This window comes from Nestor notabilis, unplaced genomic scaffold, assembly GCF_000696875.1.
Source record: "Nestor notabilis isolate BGI_N333 unplaced genomic scaffold, ASM69687v1 scaffold32423, whole genome shotgun sequence".
NCBI lineage: Eukaryota > Metazoa > Chordata > Aves > Psittaciformes > Psittacidae > Nestor > Nestor notabilis.
In genome coordinates this window covers 6,692-18,614 of record NW_009921117.1, presented here as the reverse complement: position 1 = coordinate 18,614, position 11,923 = coordinate 6,692, and the positions used below count along the sequence as shown (strand labels likewise).

The following is an 11,923-nucleotide window of genomic DNA, read 5'->3' as shown; positions in this document are numbered from 1 at the left end:
AGCGTTGCACATAAGAACATCATGCTTTTCAGTTTTTCCAAATAGACACCCAAAAACTACATTTCCCAGCACATAAAATTACATGTCCTATGGGTAGATTTCTCCATAACATCACAGTCCTTTTGTTTTCAACAGTTTTCTGAAATTCCAGGGGGACTTTAAACCCCTGTTTGAAATCTTTGCGATCTGGAGGATACATATTGTGAATTCATGCTCTGAACTTTAAAATGGTTTTCCTTTGAGAATCAGTGGAACAAAACCTCCCTTACTTTGGGGGATTCTAGGCGATTCTGCATCAAGCTAAAGTTGAATTATCAAGCCAATATGCACAGGAACCAGATTACCAAGTCTGTCTTCTTATAGCAATCACATTTGAAGACTTCACAGGGAAGTTGCATATGCAGATTTAAAACTAGAACAAAGTGCTCTGTTCTGGACACTGCACATTAAAAAAAACAAACCAACCAAACAAAAAAAAAAAAAAAACAAAACAAAACAAAAACAAACCAAAAAAACCCAACTAAATAAAAAACCCAAAAAACCCAACATACTAAAATGCAGGTTTTCACCTTCTCTCCTTTTGTTGCTATTTGTATGGCATTTGGAATGAGCCGAGCAGTCTTCTCCTTTGTCATGAAAGTGATATCCTTCAAGGCAATAGAAATCTAAGCAGAAAGAGATTTAATAAGACATATTACAAATAGCTGTTAAGACTAAAAATTTACAAAGTCACAGAACATGCAAGAGGAACTCAAACTAAATCCAAGCCCTGGGATGCAATTCAGTTGAGATCACAAAGTCAATTACTGTCTCAACTTGCTAACAGCAAGTATTCCAAAGTAGAAGCAAATTAAGATGACTTAAGACTAATCTCCTTTCATACTAGACCAGAGAAGCAAGTAGTTCATTTTTCTTTCCTTCCACTCATCCAGCAACACTCGAGGATTAAGGCACAATCCCAATTGCACACAAAGCACAGATCTGAAAGCCAATCCCAATCAGTATGCTATACATAAGGTAGGACATAGATCAGATGACAGACTATCTAGACCATTTTCACAGAGGTTTACTTGCAGTCCAGACACTGCAAGGAAATCTTCCTGCTTGGGTGTGTTTGCCTTGCATATTAGCATTTGAAATGTTTCTGCATAGAAGAGCAGTGGGATCTTGCTTTTTCCTGTATATGCAGAAGGTGCACTTTCTCTCTGCACCAACACAGCCTGTTAAGGAGGTCTCAAAACTTTGCTCTACCACTATAGCTGATAGGCTCAGACTGCCTTTTGATATTGCATAGTATATCACTCTGCTAGGCAGGCAGGAAGAGGTTACCAGGATATATGCTGTTTTGGCTGAAAAAAAAAAAAATAAATCAGTCTTTGAATACTTCATATATATTCAAGGGTGTGATTCCAAAGGGATTTTTTTTAAATAATAATCTCAAGTCTACAATGAGAAACACTGTATCATAAAATACATCTGATAAATTACGTTTGTCTTTCAGTTAAATGTTTCTAGACCTCCTCATTGTCTTAAGTACATAAGCTATTTCTTGTCTGTTATGTGTACTTCAGAGCACACATAGTAGAATTTAAGAGATGAAGAGAATTTAAGAGATTAATGCAGAACATTTTGACACATCTCCATCACCTATTAACTAGGTTACTTTCCTTTTCTCATTCACTGCCTCATGCTATTTCTGCATCCTATGCAAAAATTGCTTGAATGAAAAATTTTAACTCATTAACCTAACTGGACAGAAATAGACAGCCAATATGTCACAAATATCTACTTTTCCTCATACTGTTCAAAAGCTACATACCACAATATGAGAACTTGCCAAGGTCATTTACAGATTCTCTTTAGCTGTTCTTAAACGCTGATATTTACGTATGAGACTAAACCAAGTAAGGTTTAACACTGAGGAGTTCTTGAACAGAGCAACACCATGTACCGTATCATGCTCCTCGTTTTATAGGAGAACATTACATATTACATTCCTTTATAGGTCTACTCTCCTTAGTAACGAGAGGTAAATTGTCCTCCAGAAATGTAAAAGATCAGCTTTAGCACAACTCCTGAACACCTTCCTGCATGCCTGATGGATTGGGCTTATTTCAGCATTCACATATCTCCAATGCTATTCTCATTTTATGGAGCAACAGATCGGCATTTCCACTCAGGGGTGGAAGTTCTATTTTTTCAGTGCAAAGTTACTAGCATAAGATTTACAGGGCAAGATCTGGGGAGTCACATCCTGATAGTACAAGGACAAAGAGATGGGATTCAAGGATTCGAGCAAACTAAGAGATCTTACTGTGGTCTCCCATCGGAAAATGTTGCTGTGGAAACAGAGCCAGTTTTCAGAGAGATACAAGCGTCCTTGCAGCAGGATATCCTTCTGGAGTGCACAGGCATAATCTATGTATAAGGAACAAGAACAAGTTTACTCATTTAATGCAGCTCAGCTGACCCAAACCTGTTACCTTAAAATGAGATAAGGGTATAATGATACAAATAGAAAGCTATTTCTTTCACTCTTCAAAAAAATCTGTGAAGGCAGGCTTGTACTGGGTTGCATCTGGATCATTGTTCTGGGAACACCCCAATGCCAGGGCTGATGGAAGTGTCAGTGTGAGGACAGCATTCCATGCATTAATCCCCCTATGCATTATCCTGTATTTTCAGAGAAGACGTATCAGACAAGATGGGAGAAGCACTTCTAAGTCAAACCTCAAAGTGCCTAAACAACAGAATACACAAACATTTTTATAGTATAACAGATTATACTGTCAACTCCTACATAACAGTAGTTCATATGTTGTAGTAAGATAATCATTTTCCACTAAACAGATTCTAATTTCTAGCTAAAAGTATCTGCAGAGTGAGACACTAAAAGGCAGCTTGAAGCTACCCAGTTCTTCAGGCAGGAGATATTTTCAGAAGCTGACTGACATTTTTATTGTGATACTGCCTGCGGCTGAAACATCCCTATTGAGGAAACAGATTTCATCTAGAATGCAATTACCCATCATTAGATATCTGCTAATTAAAAACCAGGCCAGAGGATTTTGTTGCATTTTTAAAAAAAAACCTCTCAAATTACATAATTTCAGAGCCTGAAGATTCAAACAAAAGGAATTTTCAGAAGTACTACTACTAGAAACTTAAGACTTCCCTTTTGGAAGCTCCAGCCTAAAGAAGGTTACCTCATGTATAGAAAATACCCAGAATGTACCTATTCATGCAGGATGTTATTGACTCTACCTTTAGAGGTATCAAAGAGTTTTGTTATTTTGAAAAGCAGTGCATGTGGTATTGTCTGAGACAGAATTTTGTTTTTGTGTACAACAAGATGAACACAGTTGTTCTGAATACAGAGAGGTTCAAGAGACCTTTGCCATCCTAACTTCAAGGCAAGTCTGAATCTACAAGAGCTTTTATTATGATTTTTTAAATTGTCTTTTTTTAATTCCCTCAAATAATCAAGTAGAAATAGAATTTCTTGCAACAAGCATGAGGCATGTATAGAAGACATTACTGCAAATGGAATTAAAGAAAGAAATCCAAATCAGTAGTTGTAAGTGCATGTTTAAGGAGAAGTCAGGTACCAAAATGCTGGGAGAGCAGGGAGAGGGAAATCAGCAGGAGCTTGAGGTTAAGGACGTGAGGAAAGCATTACCAAGAAGCTTGTATCTGACTTCTATGTTTGGGGGAGGGAGAGGGACAAGTGATAAGCAACACCATGACCTACCTACACAAAAAAAGGAGATGTTGCTTGTAAATATTTTCAGACAAATTAGTGGCACTCCTTTAAACTCCCATTTCAAGAGTCTCTTCCACTATAAGAAAATAATATTTCACAAAATCTTTATATACAGCGCCCATTACAGTGGCAGCTGCTTGGAGTTTGACAGCTAAGCTAAGAACAGGAGCAAGTAACTGCTTCTTTGAACACTGTAAAGCCTATGACAAGTTTCTCTGCAACAAGCAAAGGAAAAGCCCTTTGCTTGAAGGATGCAAAAAGTCCTTCCAAAGAAGCACTATTTATGGGGTAAAAAAAAAAACCAACCATTTACATAAAGTAATGACTTTGCTTCTGATGGAGCAGGTGCTACATTCTTGAGATTAACCCATTACTAAATCTTTCTCTGAATCTTAGGCAGTCTGTCCATTGAACTTATGCTTCAGAGTTTGCTCTATGGCTTTCTGTATCAATCCTGTGTAACGAGACACACCAGAACAATGCTTTGAAGTAATATCCTTTTCTCCTGTTTCACTTCTCTACTGAATTCAAGTATTTTAAAAATGCAGAAGGCATTTCAGAGGAAAACTGCTTCTTTCTAAGGCTGGAAAAGGACACAGGTAGTTAACTGTTTCAGAGCTGTCACTTGCACGAATTTCTCTTCCATTAATCTGGAAGGAACTCAGTGCAAACTGGAAACATACACTGACAGCCTCTCAATATTCACTTCCTTAAAGATGGCATAAGATAAGAGATGAACTTTAAACAATATCACCTTTGTATTAAAACAACTCCCAATTCTGGGACAGTATATATTTGTTACACAATACTCGGGCAGCATAGGCAGACTTACCTGCAAGGCAAGTTATAAAAGAGAAATAAGGTGCATCACTGCATGTGAAGGAGGTAGGATTACAGGCTTACCTTCTTTGAATCTGCAGTGGAGCAAAACAGGGACTTGGAGCTCAAAAGGAACATTTTGGTGCCATTAGTTATGCACCACAGTTTGACAATCTCTGCCACCTTGTTCTGTCCCCTCCTACCCCACGCTCTTATCTCCTCTGCTCTTCCAGCTGAGTGGTACTTCTATGCCTGCACCCATGTCATGAGCACATGGGTAAGCTAACCTGGTATACTGGGCTGTGAAAAACCTCTGCTCAAGGCATGAGCCAACCCAGAACTAACATTTGCACAGCACCAGAGAACATACTTCATGCTCAGTATGGCAGTAACCACAAGCGCACATACCAGTGAGGCACAAAACATTTTTATCTGCCCTCAATATACCACGGTGGCAAATACATCCAAGTGCACACCATTAAGTCAGGATAAAAATGAGTATTTGTTTGTGTTTTTCAATGATATCCTATGACGGTTGATGGGAATTACACACTTAAATGCTGAATTTTATGGCCTCACACCACATAGCTGGCATTTGTCTCCAAAAAGAGGTTTTTAAATTGCAAGTACCCACTGTGTCACTCAGTCCCAGAAGTCACATTAATCCAGTGCATAGAGCAAGGGTCGAGGCTTACAGGGAGCAAGAGAAAAGCTCCTGCTAAAGATCATCTAACTACTTAACAGGGTCACTGAGCAACATCCCTTACCTTTGTATCCAAGTACCAAACTGTTACAGCTATGGAATCACTTCCTCCTCTACCAACATCTATGGCAACTGACTCCATCAAAACTGGTTGCTTTAAAGAAAGAACTCAGACGGTTACAGGACAGAAAATAAATGTTTACGACACTACAAGAGGTACATCAAGTTGTCTGTGCTGGAAAGAACATTCAACAAATTCAGTGCCCTCAGGATTTAACTCTACCTGGTTTTCTCACACTTGCATTGCACAAGCCAATACACATACGCTGAGTTTGTGTTCAGTGCTCACCATGACCCTGCATAGCGATCTTTTTTATCAGCTTGTCAGCTAACAGCTGTCACATCTCCACTGCTGTCAGGAAGTACAGTACTAAAAAGTAGCAGAGAGAAAATACATTAAGAAGCTCCCATCCTGTATCCAGATGAACTGGAGGATCCGTACCCTCTCCTTCGCTTTTCAAACTCCTGAAGGAATTTGTCTCTTTTCACAAAGCAGGCAGTACAGAAGAAGGGTGTGGACCTGACTTTCTCTGAAAGTATTTGATGTTAGTTCAGAAACAGAAAAATAGGAAGTTATCAGCTATAGTTAGAATTTGCCACAAAAAAGAAGCCTTGGCACTACTGCAATCTGGAATTATCAGCTAGAAGACAAGCACTTTTTGTGTGATTACATCTTACCTACTATGAGTCTCTCGGAATCTGGCAGATGAGAAAACTGTCTCTTGAATTCCTCACTCCTATATTTGTAAGTGGAACTTGAGAGCTGCAACAAAGAATGGTAAAACGCTAAGCAATCAAATTTATTTTCAGCCATCAACTGTCTTCATACTGGATGTGTAATTTTATCTTGAAAAACAAATGAACATCAAAAGAGCAATAAAGAACTATAACTTTATGTTTGCTTATGTAAGAGTGTGCTGCTGTATTTAGGATAGTGTGGGCCAAACTATTCCCTGTATCAGGCCAAATGCCAATTGCAAGGCACTACAGTTGTATGATGTGAAACTGCTCCACTCATAAGGACATGAAAGCCCCTTCCACAGCTAAGTCTTCTGGCACAGACTGAATGAAGAGGCAGCAAGGCCGTGACACAGGTGAGAGAGCAGATCAAGACCTCATGCAGGCCACTAGGTGGTCACAGGAACACAACCTCGATCACCAGTTTCTACTCGGAGCACCATTTTGGGAATACTACAATCATAGAATGTTTGGGTTGGAAGGGACCTTAAAAACCATTTAGTTCCACCCCCCCACCACGGCGGGGACACCTTTCACTAGATCAGGTTGCTCGCCAGTTGCTGTGATTAGACCCATAGGAATAAAGGCAAAAGTGTCCTCCAGTAAGCACAAACAGCAGCACCACCATCACCTCCTAATTTCCTGTTCTGTTCTACATTTGACCCTGTATTTAAAAAGATCACTGTCTATGGCTCCTTTAAGATTCAAACTGGGCAGTAAACTCAGAGCAAAGTACATTAATCCACATGGACTTGAACTCAATATTCTTCGAAACAAATATCCCTGTTCCCATTCAGATAAAGAGCTTCAGCATGGTCTCCAGAAACAATTCTGCTGTAAAAGCCCTATTTTTCTTTTTGCAGCAATAAAAAGGATGGGTTTATTTCTTAACACGTGTTGGCTGCTTATTTTAAGGGCAATCCTAACTAAATGCTGTGTAAGGCAGTGACTCAGCTGGACTATAGCTAAGACACGAAAAAGTCACTTAATCACTTTCAAGTCTTACCAAACCAGGTATAAATATACTATTAAAAGCCTCTTTTACACCTTTTTTTTTTTTTTAATCTTTCTAAAGATCTTAGGCATATGGCTGCTGTTCTGCACCTGTATTACTCCAAAATTTGACATACACCATTAAATTCATCTACCATAAAATTAATGGATATTTACTTTGAGCATGGGGGAAGAAAGAAGAAAGGAGGCAAAGAACCACTTTCGACCCTATGACCTTGCAGTAAGTTTAACAAGAAAACACCCAGTTTTAGCATGATCCTGAGGCATGTTAGTTGGTCACTACTCTCTCATTACCTCTGTGGTTGTTGTCAAAATCTCAGAACAAAGACAGACTTATCTTCAGCTTGAGGGTCTTTTAATAAACTAGTGCAATTAGAATCATTAGGATTCTCACATTTTGCTGTTTCCCACAGAAGACATTACTCCTCCTTGCAGTTCAGAAGTTCCCTGAACACCACCCTACACACACATCCTATGACAGTCTGTTACCTACCTATACTTGGGAATCAAGCTCTTTCGCCACAAGAACACGAGTGCTACCTCAAGGTCAGGAGTTTAAGAACATAAAACACAGGAGAGGACAAAGTCACCCAGACTCAGTTCAGCTTTAAAAGTTACCTTTTATTACCATTAATAAACAAAAGTCTGACCACTGGTGAGTACATTTTTGCTGTCCACTAATATTCCGAGCATTGCAATGCAAAAAGGCAGTGAAGGGGCGAGACAGAAAATATGCCCACCCCTCCCCTTCTGAGATAAGTAAGCATGAAAGCTTTAGGTACAAGTACCAGGGCAACATGCTAGATATGTCCTACTAAGCCGTATGCTTACAGTTACATTTCAGGTATTTCTGAGATTATGAAAATAACATGCTCTGAGAGCATGTCATCTACTAAAGTAGAAAGGCTGTGGTTTCTTGGCCATGCCACATCGTGCCCTGAAACACATGCTTTTAACTGATCACCTGAAACAAGCATCCAGTGACTGCCCAGCTTTGAAGAAATGGAGTTCTGTGCAATTATTCCAGAAAGAGACATAGGGAAAAATGAAAAGTTAACTCAAAGCTGCAACGTTTCCATCTGTAGTTCCAGCAGAGGCCCTACAGTTTACACAGTCATATCTCAGTTGACTAAGGTCTGAGCTTGCAATGACGAGACTAACATACAAGGGGACAGAAAAAGCAGTCAGCCATGAGAACAAAAGAAAGTTCACAATCTTCAAGCCCAATTTATGAAACCACAGTTTAAGAAGCCATGCTGTTATGGAGGAAAGCAATTTCTCAAACACACTGTATGCAAGAGATAAGAGCGACACTGAAATTTTTTGTGGTTATAAGACAAAAACAACCAGGAAGAGAACAGGAATATTACAGTATCACAGACACGTTTATATTAGTGCCTGAAGCATCCAATTCAACAGGGCCAAGAATCCAAACTCAAGGTATCTTGAGTTTTACCTAGCAATTGAACTCTTCTAGAGCATGAAACCTGCTACAGCTTGTCTGAGAAACCCTTGCTAGCATTTAGAAGTGTTCTTCGTCATGAGTGACAAACAGGCTATAAGAAATCCTCTTACTAATTGTAGGCTTCTACTGAGCTCTTAGGACATTTAGAAAGAGCCTGCTCTGAATCCTTATCTAATCAGTGTAAAAAAAGTGAGCACATTGAAACTTTAACCTTATCTTTTCCTTACTTTACATGAAAACCAGCTCACTGAAACCTGTAATTATTACGTACTCAGTATATGCCTTGGTGATCAGAAAGTCACTCAGTGGACTTGCAAAACAACAGGGACAATTTTAACACTATTGTTACTATGGATTTCCTTAAGGAAACAAGACATTTCCATTTATATGAATACAGCATCTCTCATAATCACTATTATAATACCCAAGATGTGGCAGCATTCAAGGCAGGTTGCCACCTCTGGGTTACAAAATTAACCACTAAATATTCAAAGAAAAGCATAAATTAGGCTGCAGTATGGCATTTAAAGAGATGAAAATAGCAGCTTATTTTTAACACATGCACATTTCTAAGTTTAATTATAAGTCATCGGGCAAACACTTTGCCTGAGGATAATATTCAGCATTTATGGGTATGCTATATATAAACACTAAGAACTATTAAGTCCAGCCAATGACATATTAGCATTCTTTATCTGACGCCACAAAAATATACCAGAAACCTGTAGAATAGCATAAGCAGAAGAACCTCCTCAGTGCCATCCAAAAAGTTTCACAGAAGACAGTTATGTTAAGACCCAGATACTACTTGAAGACACACGACCCAGTGATTCTCATCCTTTGTTTAGAAATGGACCAGAGTCCAACTATGTAAAGTCATGCTCCAGAAAAAAATATGCTAACTTAAATAGGACTAAGCTGAGTTATTTATACAATAGAAGCCTGTTAAAAAACAGCTTCCCTTCATATTTACAGCTTCAAAAGCACGGATGCTGCAAACAGTTTGTGCCATTTTGCAGACTACAGAGGACAATTAAGCTACACCTTCTCCCAGGCATACAGCAGAAATGCTAATCATTAGGAAATTATTTGATTGCACATATCATTAAGGATACAAATAGTCAATCAACCTCAGCAGAACAGTGTGCACATTTTTTTTAAATTTGCTAATGACAATAATAATTTTGCACTTGCTTTCTTAGTGTTTTCTGCTTGTTTTGAGACACCACAAAAACCACATTACCTGACAATTTGCATTCTATAGTTTGACATGCATCTATGAATACAAACAGCTGAGAATATAGGGAAGTTGACCTCATCACTAGAGTAATAAAACTGATGTCATCTCACTTTAAGACATGCACATAGAATCCTAGAATGGTGTGGGTTGGAAGGGACCTTTAAAGGTCTTCTAGTCCAACCCCCCTGCAATGATCAGGGACATCTTCAATCGGATCATGTGCCTCCCACTGAGCTTCAGACTTGGTATCAGTTACTACCATGTGCTTGGGGTCCCAGAATCAAACAAGCCTATAAGCAAGCTGCTGGACCTACTCCCCTTTTATGCTCAGAAGCATCACTTAGCCATCAGAAGATGTGCAATGAGATGCATAGCTTTGCTCCTCTGTCCACAAGCAAGCAACTCCATGTCACTATCTCAACACCTCACATAAAGACCACCTGATGTGCTATTCTCCAAAGATAGAAGAGGTTGCATATGAAGTTTCTAGACATGGTCAAAAACAATTTTGGAGATACTAGTAAGGTTAGGATGAAAGCACTTTTTAATCCTACACTAACACATTAAAACAAACATTAAGTATCGTGGCAAAAATTTCTGCATTTCAACTGAAGAATGCACCACATTCATCTAAAATCCTTCTTAGCACGAGCAGAAAGAAAAAGATAGACTCCAGAAGAACAAACAGTCAGAGAGGAGTTTGATTTTAAACAAAAAGACCACTTTAGACTGCTTGTATTACTGAAACTTATCTGGTAAGGGAGGAATTAAAAAATGCACAATCCCAAACAAAACATACCAACATCCCACTTTCTGCAAATCTAAAGCATCACTAGGCTAGGAGAGGGTTAAGTTAACAGCCCTGAACAAAAGCCTCATTTAGCAGTATAAGGCAGGCAAACTTGAGACTTCACATACTCCAAAACAAGACAAGAACTCTTACGGCACACTTAGATTCAACCCAGCCTCTCTGCTGAGGCTACCTGTAAAAGGTGCCAAGTCTAACAAGCCTTTCTATCAGAAATGTTGCTCCCACTGCAACCATTTCTTCAGTCCAGGAAAACTCACTAGAACCATCCAATCTAATCTGTAACACACAAACCACAGCTATCTGGCAAATCATCTCATGCTTTAAAACCAGAGTTGAGATGACCAAATTTCTCTTTAGGAAAGGAAAAAAGAAACACCCTCCTAAAAATCATTCCTTATGGAAAAATCCACCATAGCTAATAATTTACTTTCAGAATTATTTTCAGATTGTGAGCAAGTCACCCCTATCTTCTTTTGGGGTAGGAATTAAGCTTCTCAAGTCTATTAGCAAAAAGATTTTTTTTCATACTCATTCTCATGGCTTTTCTGAATCCCTTCCTATTTTCAATGTGTTTCTTAAAAGCCAGATATAGCACTGCAGGAGTCATTGCAAACACACATAAACCTGCCTCACATTTGCTTTTAGGCACAGAATCACAATGGAAGCTCACATCCACATGACTACCAGTCTTCCTTATCTCTTCACAGTTCTATGGCACAGTTTTCCATTTCTTCTGGAAAAAAATGGCATGAGGATGTACTTTGAAAGTGTCAGACTTGTTCTGTTTACCCTGTCACAAGTAAACAGTCCAAACCCACTGTTACAGTGATCTATTTTCACTAACCATTCCTTGACAAAATCACAGAAAAAAGTTTGGGTTAGAATTAACTTTCAATTACTGAGTACTCAGAAGCTTTACTATCAGTAGCCTACTGTTCTTTACTGACTCTTAAAGCATAAAAATATTACTCTTGAACAGAGAAAAAACCACTCACAAGAGCTGAAGAGCAACACCACCTTACTTAGGGTGACATACTGTGCTGTGTACAGTACACTGTGCACTTTGGGACTGGATGTGTACCCAGTGTCCACTTTTGGTTTGGTCTTTTTTATTTATCTTTTTTAAGTAAGGAGCTATTTGATCACACATGCTTATCCACAACTGTATTTAACTCATGGGTCATATGAGGCATGTCAACCAATATGAGGAAAAACAAGCAACTGTTGCCAGGGGAGGCTCAGCCATCGTATTCCTTAGGAGCCGGCTTTCCTAAAGTTCCCATGCTCCCAAGGAAATGGAAACCAGCTCA

At 38.9% G+C, this 11,923-nt stretch overlaps 1 protein-coding gene across 1 annotated transcript in view; it reads right to left on the bottom strand.

The window, feature by feature from the left end:
- The window catches only part of LOC104402995 (GRAM domain-containing protein 1C-like), a gene marked incomplete at its 3' end in the record, with an annotated part of 12,770 nt that overhangs the window by 653 nt on the left and 194 nt on the right, over positions 1-11,923 (bottom strand). Inside the window, exons 2-4 of the mRNA XM_010011009.1 lie at positions 6,024-6,108; positions 2,315-2,418; positions 570-665 (exon numbers count right to left, since the gene is read on the bottom strand). Of these exons, the coding sequence (XP_010009311.1) occupies positions 570-665; positions 2,315-2,418; positions 6,024-6,108 (285 nt within the window). The remainder of the gene's footprint in view (positions 1-569; positions 666-2,314; positions 2,419-6,023; positions 6,109-11,923) is intronic.